Raw genomic sequence first — 22,628 nt, forward strand, 5'->3', positions numbered from 1 at the left:
TACAGAAATAGAAAAAAGAATTCTAAAATTTGTATGGAACCACAGATGTCCCTGAATAGCCAAAGCAATACTGAGGAAAAAAACAAAGCTGGAGGTATCACACTTTCTGAGATATCATACTTCCCGACTACAAACTATACTACAAAGCTACAGTAAAAACAAGACAGAACAAAACAAAAAACAGTAATGTTACTGGCACAAAAACAGACACATAGACCAATGAACAGGATAGAGAGCCCAGAATTAAACCCTTGCTTATATGATCAACTAATATTTGACAAGGGAGCCAAGAGCACCCAATGGGGAAAGCATAGTTTCTTCAATGAATGGTGTTGGGAAAACCGGATAAACACACGCAGTGAAACTGGACTCCTTTCTAGGATCAAACACTTAAACACAAGGTCTGACACTACACAACTCCCAGAAAAAAAGAGTAGGAAGTAAACTCCTCCACTTGGTCCTGGCAATGATTTTTTTTGGATATAACAACAAAAACACAGAGCAAAAGCAAAAATCAACAGAAGGGACCACAAACTTAAGAGCTTCTGCATAGCAAAAGTAACACTTCACAAAATGAAAAGACAAACTACAGAATGAGAAAAAATTTTTACAAATCATGTACTGGATAAGGAGTTAATACCCAAAATATAAAAAGAACTCCTACTACTCAATGACAACAAAACCCCAAATAATCTGATTAAAAGATGGGCAGAAAAACTAAATAGACTTTTTTCCAAAGAAGATAACCCAATGGCCAACAGGTACATGAAAAAATGCTCGACATCACTAATCATCAGGGCAATACTAATGAAAATCACAATGAGATATCACCTCACACCTGTTAGAATGGCGATCAAGAAGGTAAGAGGTAAGTGCTGGTGAGGATGTGGAGAAAAGGGAACCCTTGTGCACTGCTGGTGGGAATGTAAGTTGGTGCAGCCACTACGGAAAATGGTATGGAGTATCCTGGCAAAATTAAAAACAGATCTACCATATGATCCAGCAATTCAACTTCTGGGTATTTATCTGAAGAAAATGAAACCACTAACTCAAAAAGATACATGCACCTCTGTATTCATTGCAGCATTATGTACAATAGCCAGACAGGGACGCTAACTTAAATGTCCATCGATAGATGAATGGATAAAGAAAATGTGGTGTATATTTTATATACATATATTATGGAATATTATTCAGTCATAAGAAAGAAGGACACCCCGACAACACAACAATCTGTGACAACACAGCTGGACCTTGAGCACATTATGCTAAGTGAGATAAGTCAGACAGAAAGACATGTACTGTATGTTATCACTTACATGTGGAATTTTAAAAAGCCAGACTTGTGAAATGGTGGTTACCAGGGGAGCGGGGGACAGGAAGCTGTTTAAAGGTACAAACTTACAATGAGTCATAAATAAACCCTAGAGATATAATGCACAGTAAATATAAACAATACTGTATTATAATAAAACTTGCTAAGAGACTAGAACTTAATTATTTCAACTATCAAAAAGAAAGGATAATTATGTAATAAGATAGAGGTGCCAATTATTGCTACAATGGCAACTATATTACAATATATAAATGTACCAAGTTAACATGTTGTATACCTTAAATTTATACAATGTTAAATGTCAAATATATTTCAATAAAAATAAACAGATAATGTTTGATGTAACTTTAGTTAGAAGTCTCCATCAGAAATCACAAAGAAATACTGATTTCTTTTTTTGAGTATTGGGTGACCATATAACTCATCTTAAATACTGGGATACTTTTAAGGGTAAAAGGGGATAATAATAATAATGATAATAGCACCACCAGGGCAACATGGATAAACCTAGACATTTGGTCACACTATAGAAGGAGAAGAAAAATTAGAATAAGAACTATTCATACTGTGATGTTTATGGTTCTCATTTAGGAGAGGTAAAGAAAAAGGTGTGGTACGGTGTGCATATAAGATCAGATTCTAGAGATAATTTCCTATGACATATCCTCACAGGAGCAAAGATTACAATTAAAATCCTAATTCTGGTATGCTAAAACAAACAAAAAGAAACTCACCTCCGGTTTGGGGATGAAAGCCTGACCTGGAATTGTCACGATGTGCTGAACGTCACAGAGGTACTGGGCCATGATGGAGAGGCGACTACGCTGCTTGCTTCCTGTACTGGCTGTAAGTCTCTGCACAAGGACACAAAGGAATTTTAGCAAGTAATTCATTCATTATCTATGAACACTAGGTAGATTTTCTGAGATAAATTTTAAAAGCATAGGCTACCTGACATGATACAAAGCCAACATGGAGAATATTTTCCTCCAGTACTAACTGAGGTACATCTAAGAAGCGTGAATTATATCATATACAGTGCACTCAAAAAAATCATATAAGAAAACTTCCCTACCACTGGCTGTTGGGATTTTCAAACCACTGTTATATTATGTAGAAGATACTGTATGAAACAAGTAATCCATAAGTACTGATAAATGAAAAAGTTAGCAAGAATAATGGAGAACTAAAGATGCTTTCATTTTATGAACTACCCCAATAACTGCATGAACATTTTCAGCGGTGTGCTTTTCCTTACTTAAATGTAGTAAAACCTTGAGTATTCAGAACTATTGAAGAATTGGCTTTTTTTGCAACTAATTTTTACAAAAAACTAGGAATTTATTCTCTTAAGCACCCAAACTTTTTTTTTTTTTTTTTTTTTGTGGTACGCGGGCCTCTCACTGTTGTGGCCTCTCCCGTTGCGGAGCACAGGCTCCGGACGCGCAGGCTCAGCGGCCATGGCTCACAGGCCCAGCTGCTCTGCGGCATGTGGGATCTTCCCGGACCAGGGCACGAACCCGTGTCCCCTGCATCGGCAGGCGGACTCTCAACCACTGCGCCACCAGGGAAGCCCCAAACATTTTTATTTTAACATTAGGTATATTCAAATTAACTCATAAATACAATTTCAACCAATAACCGAAAAGGATTTTTAGAAAGAACCTTAAATTCCATATAAATTTCATATGAAAAAGCAAAGGGCCAAGACAGCCAGGATACTCCAGAAGAACATCAGGAACTGGGGGAACAGGGGGCAGGGGCTGCTGTGTGGAGATGAGGTGGGGGGGACTCGCCTTGCCAGATATCAAAATTAAGGCAGTACGGTATTGCTAGAGGTACAAACAGACCAATGGAACAAAAACCTTAGAAAGAGACCCAAGCACATGTGGACATTTGAACTGTGACAGATGTGAGGTAGCAGCTGCCAGTGGGAAAAGGAAGGATCCTTCAGCGATACTGTTGTAAACAGGAATCTACAAGGAGGACAATGGAGGTCCGTATCTCACATCACAACCAAAAATAAATTCCAAGTGAATTAACAGGAAGTGAAAAATTTTTAATTTTTATAAGTAAATATCTATGACCCCCATGGTAAGGAAGAATTTCTTAATAATGAAAAAGCAGAAGCAAGAAAAGACTGATGTATTTTGTTCTATTTAAAAACTTCTGTGTAATAAAAACACCATAAAGGTAAGGCACAGACTGAGACAAGGTATTTGAAACTGATATCTGACAAAGGATTAGTGCTCAGAAGAAACTCCTATAGCTCCATAATCAAAAGATAAACAACTAATAGAAAATATGATGAGAAATACGGTAAGAGCAACCCCAATGAACCATAACCATAAACTATGTGTAAGTAAATTACAGATTAGGGGCCCGCACATTAAAACCATATGAGATACAGTTTCATATTCATGAAATGAACAAAATTTAAACAACAGAAAAAGAACCTGACAGAACCTAATACTGGCAACAATACGGAGCAGCAGGAATTCCCATATGCCGCTAGTGAGACGCGAAATTGGCACAAGCACTGTGGCCTATGATCTGGCAATATATATAGCAAAGCTAAAGTTGGGTAAACCCTTATGATCCTTTAGGTCTACCTTTATGAATATATCCTAGAGACCTGCTTCACAGGGAGATATGTACAGGGATATTCACTGCAACATTATACGTAGGATCCAAAAAAAAGTGGAAAAATATAAAGGTCCATCAACAGGTGAATAATTAAACTGTGGTAATTTTGACAATGGAATGCTAAATAATAGTTACAATGAATAACAAGAGACACCAACATAAATCCCAAATAGAGTAAACAATAATTGACAGAAAATATGTACAGTATGACTCCACTCACATCATAACTTCAAAAGATTATTTCTTATTGTTTACTCTCTATGTGCATGTGTATATCTATCTATATCTGTAGAGCAAGCAAAACATGTTCATGGGCATAATATCAATTTTAAGACAGTTCAATTCATAGGAGGGAAAAGGGGGATAGAAGAGGGCTCCAAACATATCTATTTTATTTCTTAGAAAGATATGAAAAATATGGCAGTATATTAAGATTGGACAAAGCTGAGTGGTGGATAAAACAATTAGGCATACTTATTTTTCTAAAATGTAGCCTGCTTCTCTACGTTCTTAGAACTCCCTGGACATTCTAAATCTCTTTTGAATGATAGAGTCAACATTGCAAATACCAACAATTACTGGAATAATCCTGGGGCCAGGTATGCCTGTGCTGTGCCGTACCACTAAACAGTCAAAGACGGAGTGCTTTTTGAGTCACTGGGTTGGCCAAAAAGTTCATTTGTCCCCCCCCGGCCCCCCCACAAGATAGCTCTAGTAGCACTCAGCTGTCTTTAACTACATTCGAAACAGATTTGTTAGATTGTGATAGCTGTCATATCAGCGTGCATTGAAAAAACCTTATCAAAATTGGTAAATTTTTGTGTAGCCATTTTAATATTGAAGATTCAAGAAAAAAAGCGACATTTTCTGAATATTATGCTTTATTATTTCAAGAAAGGTAAAAACGGAACTGAAACGCAAAAAAAAGATTTGTGCCAGTGTATGGAGAAGGTGCTGTGACTGATCGAACGTGTCAAAAGTGGTCTGTGAAGTTTCGTGCTGGAGATTTCTCGCTGGACGATGCTCCACGGTCAGGTAGACCAGCTGAAGTTGATAGCGATCAAATCGAGAAATTAATTGAGAACTCAACATTATACCACCCAGGAGCTAGCCAACAAACTCAACATATACAAATGAAGTGCTGAAAATCATTTGCACCAGCTTGGTTATATTCAACGCTTTGTTGTTTGGGTACCACATAAGTGAAAAAAACCTTGACTGTATTTCCGCATGCAATTCTCTATTTAAATGTAATGAAAATGCTCCGTTTTTAAAACAAATTGTGGTGGGTGATGAAACGTAGATACTGCACAATAATGTGGAATGGAAGAGATTGTGGGGCAAACAAAATGAACCATCACCACTCCAAAGGCTGGTCTTCATCCAAAGAAGGTGATGTCGTGTACATGGTGGGAATGGAAGGGAGTTCTCTATTGTGAGCTCCTTCCAGAAAACTAGACGATTAATTCCAACATGTACTGCTCCCAATTAGACCAACTGAAAGCAGCGCTCAATGAAAAGTGTCTGGAATTAGTCAACAGAAAATGCATAATCTTCCATCAGGACAATGCAAGACCACATGTTTCTCTGATGACCAGGCAAAAACCGTTACAGCTTGGCTGGGAAGTTCTGATTCCTCCGCCATATTCACCAGGCATTGCAACTTTGGATTTCCGATTACTTCAGTCTTTACAAAATTCTCTTAATGGAAAAAATTTCAATTCCTTGGAAGACTGTAAAAGGCACCTGGAGCAGTTCTTTGCTCAAAAAGAAAAAAAGTTTTGGTAAGATGGAATTGTGAAGTTGCCTGAAAAATGGCAGAAGGTAGTGGAGTACATTGTTCAATAAAGTTCTTGGTAAAAATGAAAAATGTGTCTTTTATTTTTACTTAAAAACCGAAGGAATCTTTTGGCCAACCCAATATATTTACTGTGCTGGGTGTTTCTCTTTCCTGCTTCACTGTCACGTGTCAAACTCTAATAGTCCCTTTTACTTTGCTGCTTCTAACCAGCTGTGGGCATGAACACCACATAATTTGGCTTGTAAAAGCTTTGCCTTAGGTAAGATTTAAAAATAGGCTTTAATCTGAGATGCTGAGAAAATTTCCTATGGGCAAAGTTAACCGTAGATTTTGTAGCATATTTTGTTACTTAGAAGCCATCCCTCATCTCAACCCTTTTTACTTTAGATTACCTGGCTCTTGTCTGTATATGGACAGTTAAAATTACCGGGAAGTCAAGTTAAGACAAGTGATGAGTTGCTACAGTATATATAACAAAATAAATTCTTCCCTTCTAAAATGTAAAGCCGACAACTGTACATATTCTCACGCAAATATCAAAAACAAAGACAAATAATGGAAGTACAGATTTAAGTTAAAGAATAAGCTTATGGATCAAATGGTCAAAAATATTTCTAGTTCTTTATAAAGAAAAAAGGAACTTTACCACTGGCATAAGATTCAAAATTTTTAAAATGCATTGTGCAAACCGGCACCATTCAAAGCAGTTGTGTAAAACTAAAATGCAGCATGAACATAATCACAAAATTAGAAAATAAACCAAAAGAAATGCCCAGACTTAAATGATCTCATCCTGGATTTTCTTCCAGTATTTTACTTTACATCTGAAAGGTGTGTTCCCACTGAAGAGAATTTAAAAATCACTTTAACCAAAAAGCAAACCAGGGAGGCATGGATGGTAAGCTAATTTGCTATAAAGACACATTTAAGTACAATATATTTCACCTAGAGTGCTATGTATCCAGTTATGCCAGGGGAAGGGGTGTCCTGATAGACACCTATCCAACGTAACCCATGCAAATACACACACAGGCTGTGGAGATGGAAATATGTGAATCACGCCTTATAACTTAGAAGAAAGCAGCACACATACCTGTCTCTAATTTATTAAGGAAAAATTCAAGCCACAAACCAGAAAGCTCTGCAAAAAGATTTCATTAAACGCTAGCATAAGAGTTAAACGGTCGATCAACCATTCAAACATGAATTGATGTTTCTTTGATAGAACGTATTACAGGTAAAGCTATGAAAATTCAAACTCCACCACAGGATAGATTTGAAAAGCAAAAGCCCAGGGAATCAAACCAGGTAATTTTTCAGTAAAAAGAAAAACTCTTAACCCTTACGCTTTTAAAAACTTCTGATTGAATATAAGAAAAACAATGGGTCCAAGAATTCACAAGGACAGTGTTATTTATTTTCCTATTCATCTAAAATAACTGTAAGTACAAATAGAAAAATTAGGCTTATACTTGAGAAGCTGCACAGCCAAACACCAGGGACGATGAGAACTAGATAATCAATGGAGAGGTGATTTCCTCCCTGCCAGGGATGTGACCATTCACCAGCCAGGGTCCCCTGGAGATGGCAGGAGATGGAAAGGCTGATGCTGGACCCAGAAAGAAAAGACCACAGGTCTGGCCATAGAAAGAACGTGAACATCGTGACTTCAGCAGAAAACATATGACCTGTGTTCAAGTTCAGCTTTCCCTGTAACTAGCTCCACGACCTGTGGAAGACATTAAACTACTTGGAACCTCAGTTTCATCATCTATGAGATTTGTTAAGGTCTCATTTATTGCTACTATTGCTAATAGTCTGATTCTATTTTATGAGCTGTTAACTTTAAACTGTCTACACGCCTCGTAATGTGTGAGCTGAATTCTTAAATTTACACCCTGTAGTCTTAAGAGGAACATGCTCATTTCTGTTCTGTAACTCACAAAGCCAAGGCCAAGCAAATGTTTAAAAGTGCTTTCTGTGGCTAAATACAAAATTACAAATATGACAGTGTCAAGAACAGAGTTTACATAAGAGAATGCTGCTTAGTCTCCCATTGAAACTTTCACTTGCAAAAATCAGTCAGAGGAGCAGTGTTATCTACACTTCTAAAGCACTCCGTTAATTACAGACTCAATATAAACTCTTCTCAATATTAATACTAAAATCAACTTTTTGTTAAAGAAAAATAATTGCATACGGTTAAGTGGAAGCAACACTATTATTAATAAGCACAGCTGACACTCAGTCATTGAAAATGTTATCCCACCTCTTCAGCCTCTGTTCCTTTGCTCTTTCCCCCCAAAGAATCAGAGTACATAGTATTTTGCATTTCTATTGTGTTACTGAAGAACAGAAATACCATAATAATCATGTCAGCTGAGAAAGAAAAACCAAGGACAAATCCAAAAGCTGAGAAAATAAGAAGAGCTATTAGCATGGCCTCAATTCAAACCAAGAGAAGAGAATTAACAGAGTCACGAGGAGGAGACAACTAGGACCTTAGGAAAAAGAGGATGTCATCTTAGAGTTTCTAACAAACACAAAAGGGTCCTAATTTTTGTGATGGATTTTATAGCCAAATAATCTAAAACAAAGTTTTTCCAACTGTGGCGTTACTGACATTTTGGGCTGGTTAGTGCTGAGTAATTCTTTGCTGTGGGGGACTGTCCTGTGCACTGAAGGATGTTTATCAGCATCCCTAACGTCTCTCCACTAGATGCCAGAAGCATCCCCAACATTAAAAAACCAAAAACCTCAGAATATCCAGTATCTTGTCAAAAATTATCAGGCTTGCAAAGAAGCGGAAAAACGGGACCCATAGCAAAGAAGGTGGGCAAAGTCAACTGGTAAAACAGTACAGAAATGACAGAGGTAATGAAATTAGTAGGCAAAGATCTTAAAATAGCTATTACAGATATTATACATATGCATAAGGATGCCAAGGAAAGCATGAACATAATGAGAGAAAGGGAAGATATAATAAGACTCAAATGAAACTTTTAGAGATAAAAATACGATATCTGAAATGAAAAATAAACTGAGTAAAATTAACAACGGATTAGACACTGCAGAAAAGAGTGGTAAATTTAAAGCTGCAGAATGATCCAGCATTGCCACTTTCAGGTTTATACCCTAAATAAATCTTGCCTATGTGCACCAGTTGACATCAAAATAGGAATGTTCATGACAGTTGTTTGTGATAATCAAACACTGAAACTAATGCAGGGTCCCAAAACAGGAAAATGGACAGATAAATCTGACAGATAAATAGTCAACGAGTGGGTAGTAAATAGCTGTACAAATAAACTACAGCTATGAACATGAGCAGATCAGGATAAAAAGAATACAAAGAATACACGCTGTATGAACCCACCTGTATAAAGTTAAAAAATGGACAAAACTAAAGTATATTAATTCTACAGATAAGAATCTATGTGATAAACTATGCAGGGAATAATAATTCACAAACTCATGGTATAGATTATCTTGGTAGCAGGTGGGGGACAGGAGATGTAATCAGAATGAGGTATAGAAGAGGGTGTCAAAGATGTTTATAATTTAATTATTAACTTGACTTGGGTGGTAGAGATTCATATGTTCTTTCTATTAAGCCATACATACACAAAGCCATGCATATACATTATATACTCTTTTGTATTTATATGTCATAATGACTTTTTAAAAAAATGCTTATAGTCTACAGATTCCCTCCTTAAACCTCTGCACTTCAAAAACTGCTGTCACCTGCTCTGAGGGTTTATTTTCTAGAGAGACAAACCTCGAACACTCCAGCCATGGGAATGCCTAGCAGGCTTATTAGCTGAATCAAAGTCTAGCTATTGAATAATAAGACATGCAGCCCCCTTCCCTTTCTCAACTCCAAATTATCACATTCTTTTTATTTGGTAATTTGATCACATGATAAAATAGCCAGAAAAAGTTAAAACTTACCTCTGCCACTTCCTTTTGAAAAGTCAAAGTCATCTGGGTTCTGCCATAAGCAAAAGGTCCATTTCTATGAGAAACGTTTTCAAGCCATTTGATAATCAGTGGAGTTGATACACTAAAAGGCAGATTTCCAATAATATGTACATTTGGAGGATCTGTTTGGCATAAGAAAAAAACTTGGAATGATTATTTCATCAATATATTCTGAATACAATTTTAGCTAAGAGTAAAATCAAACTGGATATTAACAGCATCAAACAAAAATATACAAAAAGATATGGCTGAGTATTTTCCAGTCCATTTATTCTTCAGAAGCCATGTTTTCTCACAATCCGCTTTGAATTATCAAGGGAAAAAAATCCTACCTAATTACTATTCAGTCAGTCAAAGTCTTCAGGTTTTGGCTTAGGAAAAATATGAAAAAGAACTGGTTTGAGGGAAAGGATCATTTGCTTTGGACATGATGAGGTCAAAGTTCCTATGGGGCACCCAGATGAAGCTGTCAGATACCTAGGCAGGGGATACAGGCTGGACATGAAGATTAAGTGTGTGCAGTATATACATGGTAAGTGAAACCACAGGGGAGGAGTAATCCAGGCAAACCTGCTGCATGGGAACAGCAGATTCCACCCCTTCCCCCCGGCTCAGAAACAACATGTAAGATGTGGCTGATAAAATAACCACCAGCAAAGAATACTTAGAGAAAGCTCCCAACAATGTAAAAGGAGGAATAGGAGCGCCTGGTATCGGGAAGACAGGAGCAGAGAAATAGTCTAGAAGAGAGTAACAGATTAATGCCAGGGAACTTGAGATGGATTGAAGCAGGCAGTTAGGTCGGTTGTCACTGTGTCTGTGACGGGCTGGGCAGGCAGAAACCTGAAGGCTGGTGCCGAGAAGAGGACAGTGGGAGCCTGGCGTGCAGCGGCCAGAGACAAGGGGGGCAGCCGTGGGGGCATGCCAGAATCGCTCCTCCAGGTGTTCTGAGGGGTTTTATGGGCAAGAAACACACCCCATTTATCTATGTATTCCAAGGAGGTGGCACATAGCAGGTACCCAGTAAACACTGTCTGTGAATGAAGAGCACCTTGGTTAGGCATTGAATGTGAAAGACAATGGAAATAAAGTTAGAAAGGTGTGGGTACAGCTTGGTTCACTAAAACACTTCTTTTTTCACCACTTGGAAAAAGTAACACTTTATAGTTCATTCCATCCTTATATGGTATCATAAAAATAGAAAGTTTATTTGAACAGAACCCAAAATATCTGAAAAATATGGGGTAAATAAATTAGAATTATAAAATCAAATTACTTTATCTTACTTTGGAACAAAGTGGAAAAGCAGAAAAAAATTGCATTGCGCATTACCTAATTCTATTCATTTAATTTTTAATATATATAATAAACATTTATAATGTATAATAAATAACATAAATATTTGTGATCTAAATAATTACAAAAGAAAATAAGAAAACCAACCCAAAGTCACTTACCATCCTCCCACTGTCTTTTGAGACTTTCTGGAAAAGCATTTTCTATCTTAAATGTCAAGACATCTCCATGGACAATTCTCAGTTTTCCAGGTGCTGCATCAGAAAGCATCTAGTTTACAAAAAGGTCAATAAAATGAGCTCATACACTTTGGAGAAGAGTAGAACTAATTTTTTTCTTCAAGTCTGTGCATCGTTAAATAAATCTGAAAAGCCAGACTAAGAATGATCATTAATGAACTAATAGCATGCTGTGTCCACTGCAACAGGCAACTGTGGTGTTTGACTTTCAACACATAAGAATGACTGGGGATAGTGGCAGATACTAGTATAACAATAGCTTATAACATCACAAATAATACATTATCTTAATTCTGACCCGCAGAATGACTTGTATTTCTGTACAGATTTAGCAAAAACTCAACTCTTACCTGTCTTTTTAAATTACAGACTAAGCAGTCTCCCAAGGCAACAGAAATAAAACCAAAAATAAACAAATGGGACCTAATCAAACTTACAAGCTTTTGCACAGCAGAGGAAACCATAAACAATACAACCTACAGAATGGGAGAAAATATTTGCAAACGATGTGACCCATAAGGGCTTAATTTCCAAAATATACAAACAGCTCATACAACTGAACAACAACAAAAAAACCCAATCAAAAAATGGGCAGAAGACCTAAACAGACATTTCTCCAAAGAACACATACAGATGGCCAATAGGCACATGAAAGGATGCTCAACACTGCTCATCATTAGAGAAATGCAAATCAAAACTGCAAGGAGGTGTCACCTCACACCGGTCAGAATGGCCATCATCAAAAAGTCTACAAATAACAAACGCTGGAGGGGGTGTAGAGAAAAGGGAACCCTCCTACACTGTTGGTGGGAATGTAAGTTGGTGTAGTCACTGTGGAAAACAGTACGGAGGTTCCTTAGAAAACTAAAAATAGAATTACCATATGACCCAGCAATCCCACTCCTGAGCATATATTCAGACAAAACTATAATTCAAAAAGATACATGCACCCTAATGTTCATAGTGGCACTATTCACAATAGTCAAGACATGGAAACAACCTAAATGTCCATCGACAGATGAATGGATAAAGAAGATGTGGTACATATATACAATGGAATACTATACTCAGCCACAAAAAAGAACGAAATAATGCCATTTGCAGCAACACTGATGCAACCAGAGATTATCATACTCAGTGAAGTCAGAAAGAAAAAGACAAATAGCATATGATAACACATGTAGAATCTAAAATATGACACAAATGAACCTATCTTGAAACAAACAGAATCACGGACATAGAGAACAGACTGGTGGTTGCCAAGGGAGGAAGTGGGAGTGGGGAATGGAAGGACTGAGAGTTTGGGGTTAGCAGATTCAAGCTATTATACGTAGGATGGATAAACACCAAGGTCCTACTGTGTAGCACAGGGAACTATATTCAATATCCTATGATAAACCATAATGGAAAATAATATAAAAAAAGAACGTATATATATGTATAACCGAATCAGTTTGCCATACAACAGACATTAACACAACATTGTAAGCCAACTATACTTCAATTAAAAATTACTGATAAAAAATAAATTAGAGACTAAGGACATTATAATGAAATACTGAGAATTAATTAGGAGCAAATCATAGGAGAGATGGACTTAATTCAACTAAATCTTTGTAGCCTAAATATATACAAAGGATTCTACATATTACCAAGATCTTTAACTTAATCGACGACTAGAGTCAAACAAGCAGAAAGTCATGTGTTGTCGCCAAGCTGTACGTGGCAGAGTCTGAATCACTTCCTTGACCAGAGTACCCCTAAAGTACTTCTGATCCACAGGCACTTGCAACCTAATGAGTTACCCTGTATGGGTTTTTTTTTTTTTTTTTTTTTTTGTGGTACGCGGGCCTCTCACTGTTGTGGCCTCTCCCGTTGCGGAGCACAGGCTCCGGACGCGCAGGCTCAGCGGCCATGGCTCACGGGCCCAGCCGCTCCATGGCATGTGGGATCTTCCCGGACCGGGGCACGAACCCGTGTCCCCTGCATCAGCAGGCGGACTCTCAACCACTGCGCCACCAGGGAAGCCCACCCTGCATGTTTTAACAAAAGCTACCTCCCAGCCTATTTCTACCTTCCACTATTTGCTTTCCTTCCTCTTCCTTCAGTTTTTCTGAGTAAAAAAGAAAAATAAATAAAGGAAAAACGTACTCTTTCCTTAATCTTCTTTTTTTTTTCCTCCATCTCATCCATCTTCGCATCACATCTTAAGAAATGCTCTTACAATACTGAAGTGCTGGCACCTAACTAAAAAGAGCCTTACAGCTAAGCCATCTATAAATTTGCATTGTGTTAAGTGCCCTGGACCCAACACAAAACTTGATTCTTTAAGTCCTTAGTTAAAAAACAAACAACAACAAAAAAAACAGATGCAATCCCTGAGCTTATAAAGCTCAACATGCAGGAGTGACTAAAATCAATGAAAATAAACACATCTAAAGTAGGTTACAAAGGAAGAGGTAACCCTCTACCCACATTAGATCTCAGCTCACGGAGCTCAGAGAACCTTGGCTCCAATTCAAGGAACTTTTGCCCTGAGCATCCCTTGGACCTTCTTCTCTAGCTCAATTAAAGCTAACTAATTCTCCTAACTCTCCTCTTCATTAACTGAGGCAACCGAGGATGGATGAAAGCACCACCACAGAAGCCAGAGAGGAGACATGCACCAGGGCACCCAGTTGTAGATCACTTACACCTTTGGGGCAGCAATGTGCCTTGCACATGCTTCTTTAGAGCACTGTGTATTACAATTATGTATACTTAAGTTTCTTTTCCCTGCAACAGCATCGGTCCCTAAAGGGCACCTGTTTCTTATCTACCTTAATACCCCCTACAGCTGCAATAGTACGTAGTAGTGCTTCATATATATTTGATAAGTGAATGAATAAGTGAATGCTCAAATGGCATTCAGTTTTCTGTGAAGCTGGAATACTCCTCTCCTAGCCTGTTGAGATTTGGGGCTCCCAAAATTTGTAGGGTCCAGAAACCTGCAAAGATTTATTTCACTGATAAATCAACTAGAAGTTGAGAAATGCACAGCTGAAATGCATATACTAATTAGAGGCTAAACATTTTAAGTCTGGGGATCATCTGCCTTGATACATTTAGCCATGGTAGTGCAGCAAAAATAACTGCGTACCTCTGATACTAATGTACTTATGGATTATTTTAAGTTACCATGATTTGCTAAAACTTAATCTGATGAGTTCCAGACAATTAATCTTAGAAAATAACCTCAATATACCATAAAAATAGAAAAGGAGACAGCTCTCTATGGGACAGGTTCTTACTGTATAAAAACTGTGTATTTAATGATAGCATTTACCATCAATGAAGAACTTAAAATTTTTTTCTATAATTATGCTTCACATAATTAAAATAAATAAGCATACCAGAACTAAAGCATAGGCAGAACTAAAAGCTTATGTTTCACATGTCAATATATAGAAAGTAATGAAGTAATCAGTAATTAAGATTAAAACAATGTAAATTTGGCTTTTTGGCATTAATTTACAGGCTCTGATAACTCAACCAAGTTGGAGATGTTAATTTTTTCCACCTTGACACACACAGCTGCATACCAGAAACCTGATATAATACACATTCACCTTCCTTTTCTAAGTTTAAAGTTGCTTTTTTTTTTTTTGGATTCCCCTTCAGGCTTAAGTGTCAGTCTGTGAAACAGCAGGTCGTCCTGTTCTTTAAAAGGTCTACCTTTTCCAGGACCACTCTGTAGCTTAATCTTCCCCTTTCCCACTCCCCACTGCAGAAGGAATGAATGCTGGTGTTCAGTTTTATGGCAAGGCCCTGAAGCAATTATGGAGGCCAAAAAAAAGAAAATGCTATACAAACTGAAACGACAGTATGATTACAGACAGCAGCCATTTCAACACCTGATGATATTCAGCAGTGACACAGAAAGACCTTCTAACTAACCACTAATAGAGGAGAATGTTTTCATCATCATCATGATGTTTGGGGAATGACGAAGGGGTGGGAAAGATCACTATTACAACCCCTCAAGAATAACACTTCAAAACACTGGAGGTGTTGCCTCATAATGTGCTCAAAGGCACAGCTATGAATGCACACACTTGATTACAGCCAAATGGGTATTTATTTATACAGGCACTCAAATTATTCTATCATTTTTATTTTAGTTTCCAATCCTATATCCTTCCAAAATGAGGCATGAGAAAGCTTTGAGTAAAAAATATTCATTAAATAAGGCTGTAAAAGAAGAAAGAAAGCCAAACCACGATAGGAGAAACATGCATGTAAATCGTGAGAGCTTTACATCGTAACAATCCTGGAGATGTTAGATCTCACAGCTGACATACTGAATTATATCATTTTCACTCAGTATTGGAAGTAATTATACCCAGTTTCCAAGAGATCATGTGTTTTTCTGGTATTAAGTTTTGTAAAGGGTACAAGGAACAAACAGAGAATGCCTTTAATAAAAGTGAGAAAACAAATGCAAAAGTATTCTTCACATGGTCACCTAAAAATCTCTCTCCTCTAACAAGTCAAGGTCTTAGTGAATGCTTTCTGTGGGGGGCAAGTAGCTATGGTCTAACTAGATAGTTTGCTGGTGATCTAATTTGATGAGGAAAGAACTTATACCCAATTATAAGGTACTTATGCCCAATTACCAATTCCTTGAGAAAAACTGTATCAAATAGCCATTTTGTATGTTTTATGCCACCTTCTCATGGTGAGGGGCTCATGGCAGCCAATACTGTACAGTGGGCTAAAGATTAATTACCCAGCCCAGTGATACTACCTTCCTTCTAACTTGCCACAAAGTAGGAACCCAAACACTGTTGAAATAAGGGCTGGACAAAACTGTTAGGCAAACTATAAGATAATGAACCTACAGTATGAAACACAATAGGTGAAAAAAAGGTTTTTTATTATATAGAACACAGAGAAAAGACTAATGCTATTATTCAAAAGGAATTTAAGATAATGTTACAAATGACTTTTCTAAGGGTGAAGATTACAGCATGATTTCAAAAAGTCAGCCTGCTTTGCTTTTTAAACAGGACCAGAACATGTACAGTAGAAACTCTACTCAGACTCATCAAGGAATTAGATGTTTGATTTAATAAATTTTCTATTCAACCAATGTAACTCCTTTAGGTGTTAACATTTCTTCAACAGAAACATACAGGTGGAAATCTTTCTAAACTGTATTGCACAATTCTCTTCCTACCCCACGAACAATGCACCTGATTTCACCCTTTTCTTGATGACTTGGGTCACTGTTGCCTGTAGAGCAAAGGCCTCAATGGTTATGATCCCTTAGTGCTGTGCTTTCTTTCAGTTTTATATTTGCTTTTTATAGCTTTTCTGCCACAGTAATAATTGTTACTTCTTGCTCTTGTCAGTGGGTCTGCTTCTAGCATTGATCTCTGTACTTACGACTTACAGTGGACTAGGAAAGCACTTTGGCTGTAAGTCACCTTTTGCTAATTGGTTGAGTGCTGTCTATGTTATGATTAACTACGGTTATGGCTATGTCAAGTAACTTACATGTGTAAAGTATGTAATTATCACAACATAAAGTCCTCCTTATTTAAAATTTGCTAGCGACGGAAGAATTTCAAAATTCTACTACCTCTGATTAAAAACAGCTCCTTTTGTCAGGATGACTAGATTACTTTATATGTCCCTTTACAAGACGACAGGGAAGGAGAATAATTATAATAGCAACCGTTTATTGACTACTGGCAATAGGCCTGGCTCTTTACATAAATTTCTATCTATCCTTGTAATAACCACAAAAGATAACTATCATTCCCATGCTGCAGATGAGAAAGCTGAAGCTACAAAAGATTCAAAGGCAAGCTCAGGGTCACAAAGCTAGTGAGTGACATATATGATATTTGAACATCAGCCTATTTGATTCTCAGTGCCATGAACTCTCTACTTTGCCTATCAAGAAATAATCACTCTATTTACCTACTATAAAATCCCAGAGGTAGTACTAACAATAATCAATGCCTTACTATCTCCAAAATTCCATGAAACAAACACATAACTTAACGGTTAGGAAGACTCCTAGAGCTTCTTACTCTGGTCGAGATGAAATACAGGAGACCAGATACATTCTTTTGCCTTAAATGAGAAACGGACAAAATAGTTGAGGCAATATTCAGACACTGGACAACAGGAAGTGCAGGAAAACCTGCAGATCCAAAGAGCTCTCACTGCCCCACGTGCAAGAAACATGAAGAAAATGACACCAAGGCACATCATGATGAAAATGCTCAAAACCAGTGATAAAGAAAAAAATCTTAAAAACAGCCAGAGAAAAAAGACAGAAGCAAAGATAAGAATGACAGCAGGGCTTCCCTGGTGGTGCAGTGGTTGAGAGTCCGCCTGCCGATGCAGGGGACACGGGTTCGTGCCCCGGTCCGGGAAGATCCCACATGCCGCGGAGTGGCTGGGCCCGTGAGCCATGGCCGCTGAGCCTGCGCGTCCGGAGCCTGTGCTCCACAACGGGAGAGGCCACAACAGTGAGAGGCCCGCGAACCACAAAAAAAAAAAAAAGAAAAAAAGATCTTGAGATGGGGAAATAAGCCTAAATTATCCAAGTGGGCCCAATGTAATCACAAAGGTGATGAGAGGCAGGAGGATTAGAGGCAATAGTAGAGATGTAGAAGCGAGAGGTACATGAACTAATGATGGCAGGTGGCCTCTAGAAGCTGAAAAAGGCAAGGAAACATTCTCCCTTGAAGCCTCCAGCAGAATACAGCCCTGCTGACCTTGCTTTTAGACTTCTGACACCCAGAACTGTAAGAGAAAAATTTGTCACTTTAAGCTACTGAATTTGTGGTAATTTGTTACAGCAACAATAGAAAACTAATACATAAGGCAGAGATGGCCAGAGTGGTGGGAAAAATGCAAGATCCACTACACACTTGCCTCTGAGAAACACACTTAAAATATAAAAACAGAAATAGGTAAAAAGCGTGGAAAAGATATACCATTCTAACACTAATCAAAAGAAAGACGGAATGGCTATATTAATATCAGACAATGTAGATTTCAGAGGAAAGAATATCACCAGGGATCAGGAAGTTCATTTCAAAATGATAAAGAAGCCAATCCATAACAAAGATATAACAATCCTAAATGTTTATGCACCTAAAAACGGTGTTTAAAAATAGGTGAAACAAAGACTGATAGGACTGCAAGGAGAGACAGACAAATCTGCAATTAGAGTACAAGATTCCAATACCTTTCTCTCAATAAATGATTGAACAAGTAGACAGAAAATCACTAAGGAGATAGAAGACTTGAGTAATGCCAACTGACCTAATTGAAATTTATGCTGCATCCAACAACAGCAGAATGCATATTCTTTTCAAGAAACGTTTACCAAGACAGATCATATTCCACATGCCATGAACAAGTCTGAATTAATAAAAAATGATTCGACTCATGCAAAGTATGTTCTCTGATTTACAATGAAATTAAACTAGAATAACAGAAAGAGGTCTGAAAAGCCCCCAAATTTGCAAACTAAATGATACACTTCTAAATAATCCACAAGCCAAATAAGAAACTATAAGGGAAATCTGAGCTAAAGTCTTTCTTTAATATCTCAAAAAATATTAAGAAGAAAAAGGAAATTAGAAAGTATTCTGAATGCAATGAAAATGAAAACAACATATCAAAATTTGTGGGATTCTCCTAAAGGTGTACTGAGAGGGAAATTTATTGTACTAACACCTATAAGAAAATAAGAAAGGCTTCAAATCAATGACTTTAGTTTCCACCTTAAACTATAGAAAGAACAAATTAAACCCAAAGCAAGAGGAACAAAAATTTCAGAGCAGAAATCTATGAAATAAGAAAATAGAGAAAACCCAGTGATTCCAGAGCTGTTTTTGTTTAAGATCAATAAAGTTGACTACTCTGTAGCCAGACTGATCAGTAAAGAGAGATATGCTAATTACCAACATCAGGAATGAGAGAGGTGACATCATTACAGATTCTACAGATGGTTTATTTACCATTAGAAAAATCAATATAATTTGCTATGTTAAAAAAGAAAACCATACGATTATCTCAAAAACTCAGAAAAAGTATTCTTGCAAATCCAATATCCATTCATTATTTAAAACAAACTTCTCAGCAAACTAGGAACAGAAGGGACCTTCTTCAGCCGGAAAAAGGAGATCCAGGAAAAACCTACAACTAACATCATACTCAATGGTTAAGAGTCTGAATGCTTTTCCCCTAAGACCCGAGAAAGACAAGGATGTTCACTCCTACCACTTCTGTTAAACACTGTACTGTAGGTCTTAGTGCAAGATGAAGAAAAACAGTGACAAATAGATTGGAATGGAGGAGGTGAAACTGTCTTTATTTGCAGATGAAATATTAATATATGCAGACAATACTAAGGAAATCTACAAAACAGCTACTAATAAGTGAGTATAGCAAGGCTGTAGGAATACAAAGTCAATATCTAAAAAAAAAAATGGTATTTCTACATAGTAACAACAAACAACTTTGAGTTAAAATTAAAAACCAATACCATGTACAACAGTTATCAAAGAATATGAAATAGTTAAGGGGAAATCTGACAAAAGGTGTGCAAGACTTGTCTACTAAGAACTATAAAACATGGCCATGAGAAATTAGAGAAAACCTAATAAATGGGGCAATACGTCACGTTCATGCATCAGAAGACGATACTATTAAGATGCCAGTTCTCCCTAAAGTGATCTACAGTTTTAATCCAATCGCAATCACGTGAGGCTATTTTTTTTCAAAGTGGAAATTGCCAATATGATTTTAAAACTATTTGGAAATGCAAAGGATCTAGAATAGCAAAAACAATTTTGAAAAAGAAGAACAAGGTTGGAAGACTTACATGACCTGCTCTCAAGTCTTACTATAAAGCTACAGTAATCAACACAGATTGGTATTGGTGAAAAGACAGACCTATAGATCAATAAAACAGAATTGGAAGTCCAGATATGGACCAACACACGTAAAGCTAATTGATTCTTGACAACAGTAACAAGGCAACTCAATGAGGAAAAGATAATATTCTCAACAAATGGTGCAAAAAAAATCTTTACCCTTACATCACAATATATACAAAAGTTAACTCAAAATGTGTCATAGGCAAACATGTAGAAGTTAAAACTATGAAACTTCTAGAAGTCAGGAGAAATTCTTAGTTTGGGTTTTGGCTTTTTTTTTTTTTTAATTTCTCAAAGTACTGTGACTCTGAAACATGCATTAAATTTAAGTGCTAAAATTTCATGCACTTATATGGGATAAGGTGGAAGCAAATTATATTGACTCCATTTTGAGAATTTAGAGTTAGAATGATCTCGCTAAGATTAGTGTCTAAAGTTTCCCTACTGAAAATAATTTAGAGATACCTTCATAATTTTTCTGCTCATTGTAAGGAACTAATATTACCTAGTGATTCATAGGGATTTATTGTAATATTTTACTCCAAACTGTGTATTTGTAGGTTTTCAAGGTTCATGTTCCTCTCATTGTGCAAAAAGAAGATCAAAGTGAGACTTCTGCCTTTCACTGTTATTTTTGTTTTGTCGTGGAATGTTTAGAACAAGAGGAGAGCAAGTTCTGGCAGAGTTTATAATTTGGCTCACCTGGAGCAAACCAACGAGAAGGCCCTCTAACTACCAAATTAAGGTCTCTACTTAATCAACACTTGGAAAATTGGAGAGGGATTTTATTTTTCTCCTTCCCATTTACAATCATCCCTTGGTATCTGCAGGGGATTGGTTCTAGGACCTGCTGAGAATACCTAAATTCAGATACTCAAGTCCCATAATCAGCCCTCTGTACCTGTTCAACCTCAAATTCAACTAACCTTGGATCGTGTAGTACTGCATGTATTTACTGAAAAAAACAATCTGTGTGTAAGTGGACCACTGCAGTTCAAATCCGTGTTGTTCTAGGGTCAACTGAACTTTGAAAACCACTGGATCTTATGTTGCTTATGATTCTAAGAATTTGTACCTTATTCAGGAAATAAGCTTTCAACTCAATTAGCACTCAACTTTTAAAAAACTGAGATACAATTAACATATAACATTATGTTAGTTTCCGGGGCACAACATAATGATTAGATATATGTGTACACTGTGAAACTATCACCACACACAAACTTTTCTTCTTGTGATGAGCACTTTTTTTTTTTTTTTGATGAGCACTTTTAAGATTCATTCTCTTAGCAACTTTAACATATACAGTACAGTATTAACTGTAGTCAGCATGCTCTACATTACATCCCCAGGACTTAAAACTGGAAGTTTGTACCTTTTGACTAACTTCACCCAGTTCACCCAAGCCCAACCCCCAGCCTCTAGCAGTCACCAATCTGTACTCTGCATCTAGGAGTTCACTTTTGTTTTGTTGTTGTTGTTTTTTTAAGATTCCACATCCAGATAAAACATCCAAAAGAAAATGTAGGAGAAATTCTTAGTTTTGGCCAATTATTTTAAAACTAAGGTGTAAAAAGCATCAAATTAAAAAAAAATTGATAAACTCTACATGATAAAAACTAAGTTTTATGCACAATCACAAGAAAATGCAACCACAGTAGGAGAGAAAGAAACTCCACATGTCCAATACTAGTTTGATGAGTTGGAGAAAGTCCCAATGTTTCCACAGCACTGGGGATTTTCCAGTGCTCCAAAGGAATAACATTACTTTTCTCCTATACCTCTTTCCAGATTAGCAGTCTCATGAACAATCCTTAATTACCAAAAGTGCCCAAGGCATGGGGATGATAATTTAATTGATTACTTATAACAAAAATTGTATTGAGGGCTTCCCTGGTGGCGCAGTGGTTGAGAATCTGCCTGCTAATGCAGGGGACACGGGTTCGAGCCCTGGTCTGGGAGGATCCCACATGCCGCGGAGCAACTAGGCCCACGGGCCACAACTACTGAGCCTGCGCGTCTGGAGCCTGTGCTCCGCAACAAGAGAGGCTGTGATAGTGAGAGGCCCGCACACCGCGATGAAGAGTGGCCCCCGCTTGCCACAACTAGAGAAAGCCCTCGCACAGAAACGAAGACCCAACACAGCAAAAATAAATTAATAAACTCATACCCCCAACATCTTCTTTAAAAAAAAAAAATTGTATTGAGTGCCCACTAAGATAAGGCATTCATTTAATCCATAGCAATACTATGAGCAAACCAAGGCACAGAGCGATAGTTACCTGCCCAAAGTCATATAAACAGTAAACGGTAGAGCCTGAAGTCAAACACAAGCCATTTGATGCTAACAGTCTGTTCTTTGCTACAAACTCAGACTA

The 22,628-nt window shown here is 37.3% G+C and overlaps 1 protein-coding gene across 2 annotated transcripts in view; it reads right to left on the minus strand.

Annotated features, from left to right (window-relative positions):
* The window catches only part of TFB1M (transcription factor B1, mitochondrial), a 59,001-nt gene that overhangs the window by 30,930 nt on the left and 5,443 nt on the right, over positions 1-22,628 (minus strand). For both annotated transcript variants that reach the window (XR_004022430.2, XM_022560034.3), the window contains exons 3-5: positions 11,225-11,333; positions 9,738-9,889; positions 2,071-2,190 (exon numbers count right to left, since the gene is read on the minus strand). Coding sequence is in view for 1 of the 2 variants with exons in the window: in XM_022560034.3 (XP_022415742.1) it covers positions 2,071-2,190; positions 9,738-9,889; positions 11,225-11,333 (381 nt within the window). In the remaining variant the exon portion in view is untranslated. The remainder of the gene's footprint in view (positions 1-2,070; positions 2,191-9,737; positions 9,890-11,224; positions 11,334-22,628) is intronic.

This window comes from Delphinapterus leucas, chromosome 12 (genome assembly GCF_059928025.1).
Source record: "Delphinapterus leucas isolate spDelLeu-1000000601 "Yukka" chromosome 12, BTC_Dleu_Yukka2, whole genome shotgun sequence".
NCBI classification, from domain to species: domain Eukaryota; kingdom Metazoa; phylum Chordata; class Mammalia; order Artiodactyla; family Monodontidae; genus Delphinapterus; species Delphinapterus leucas.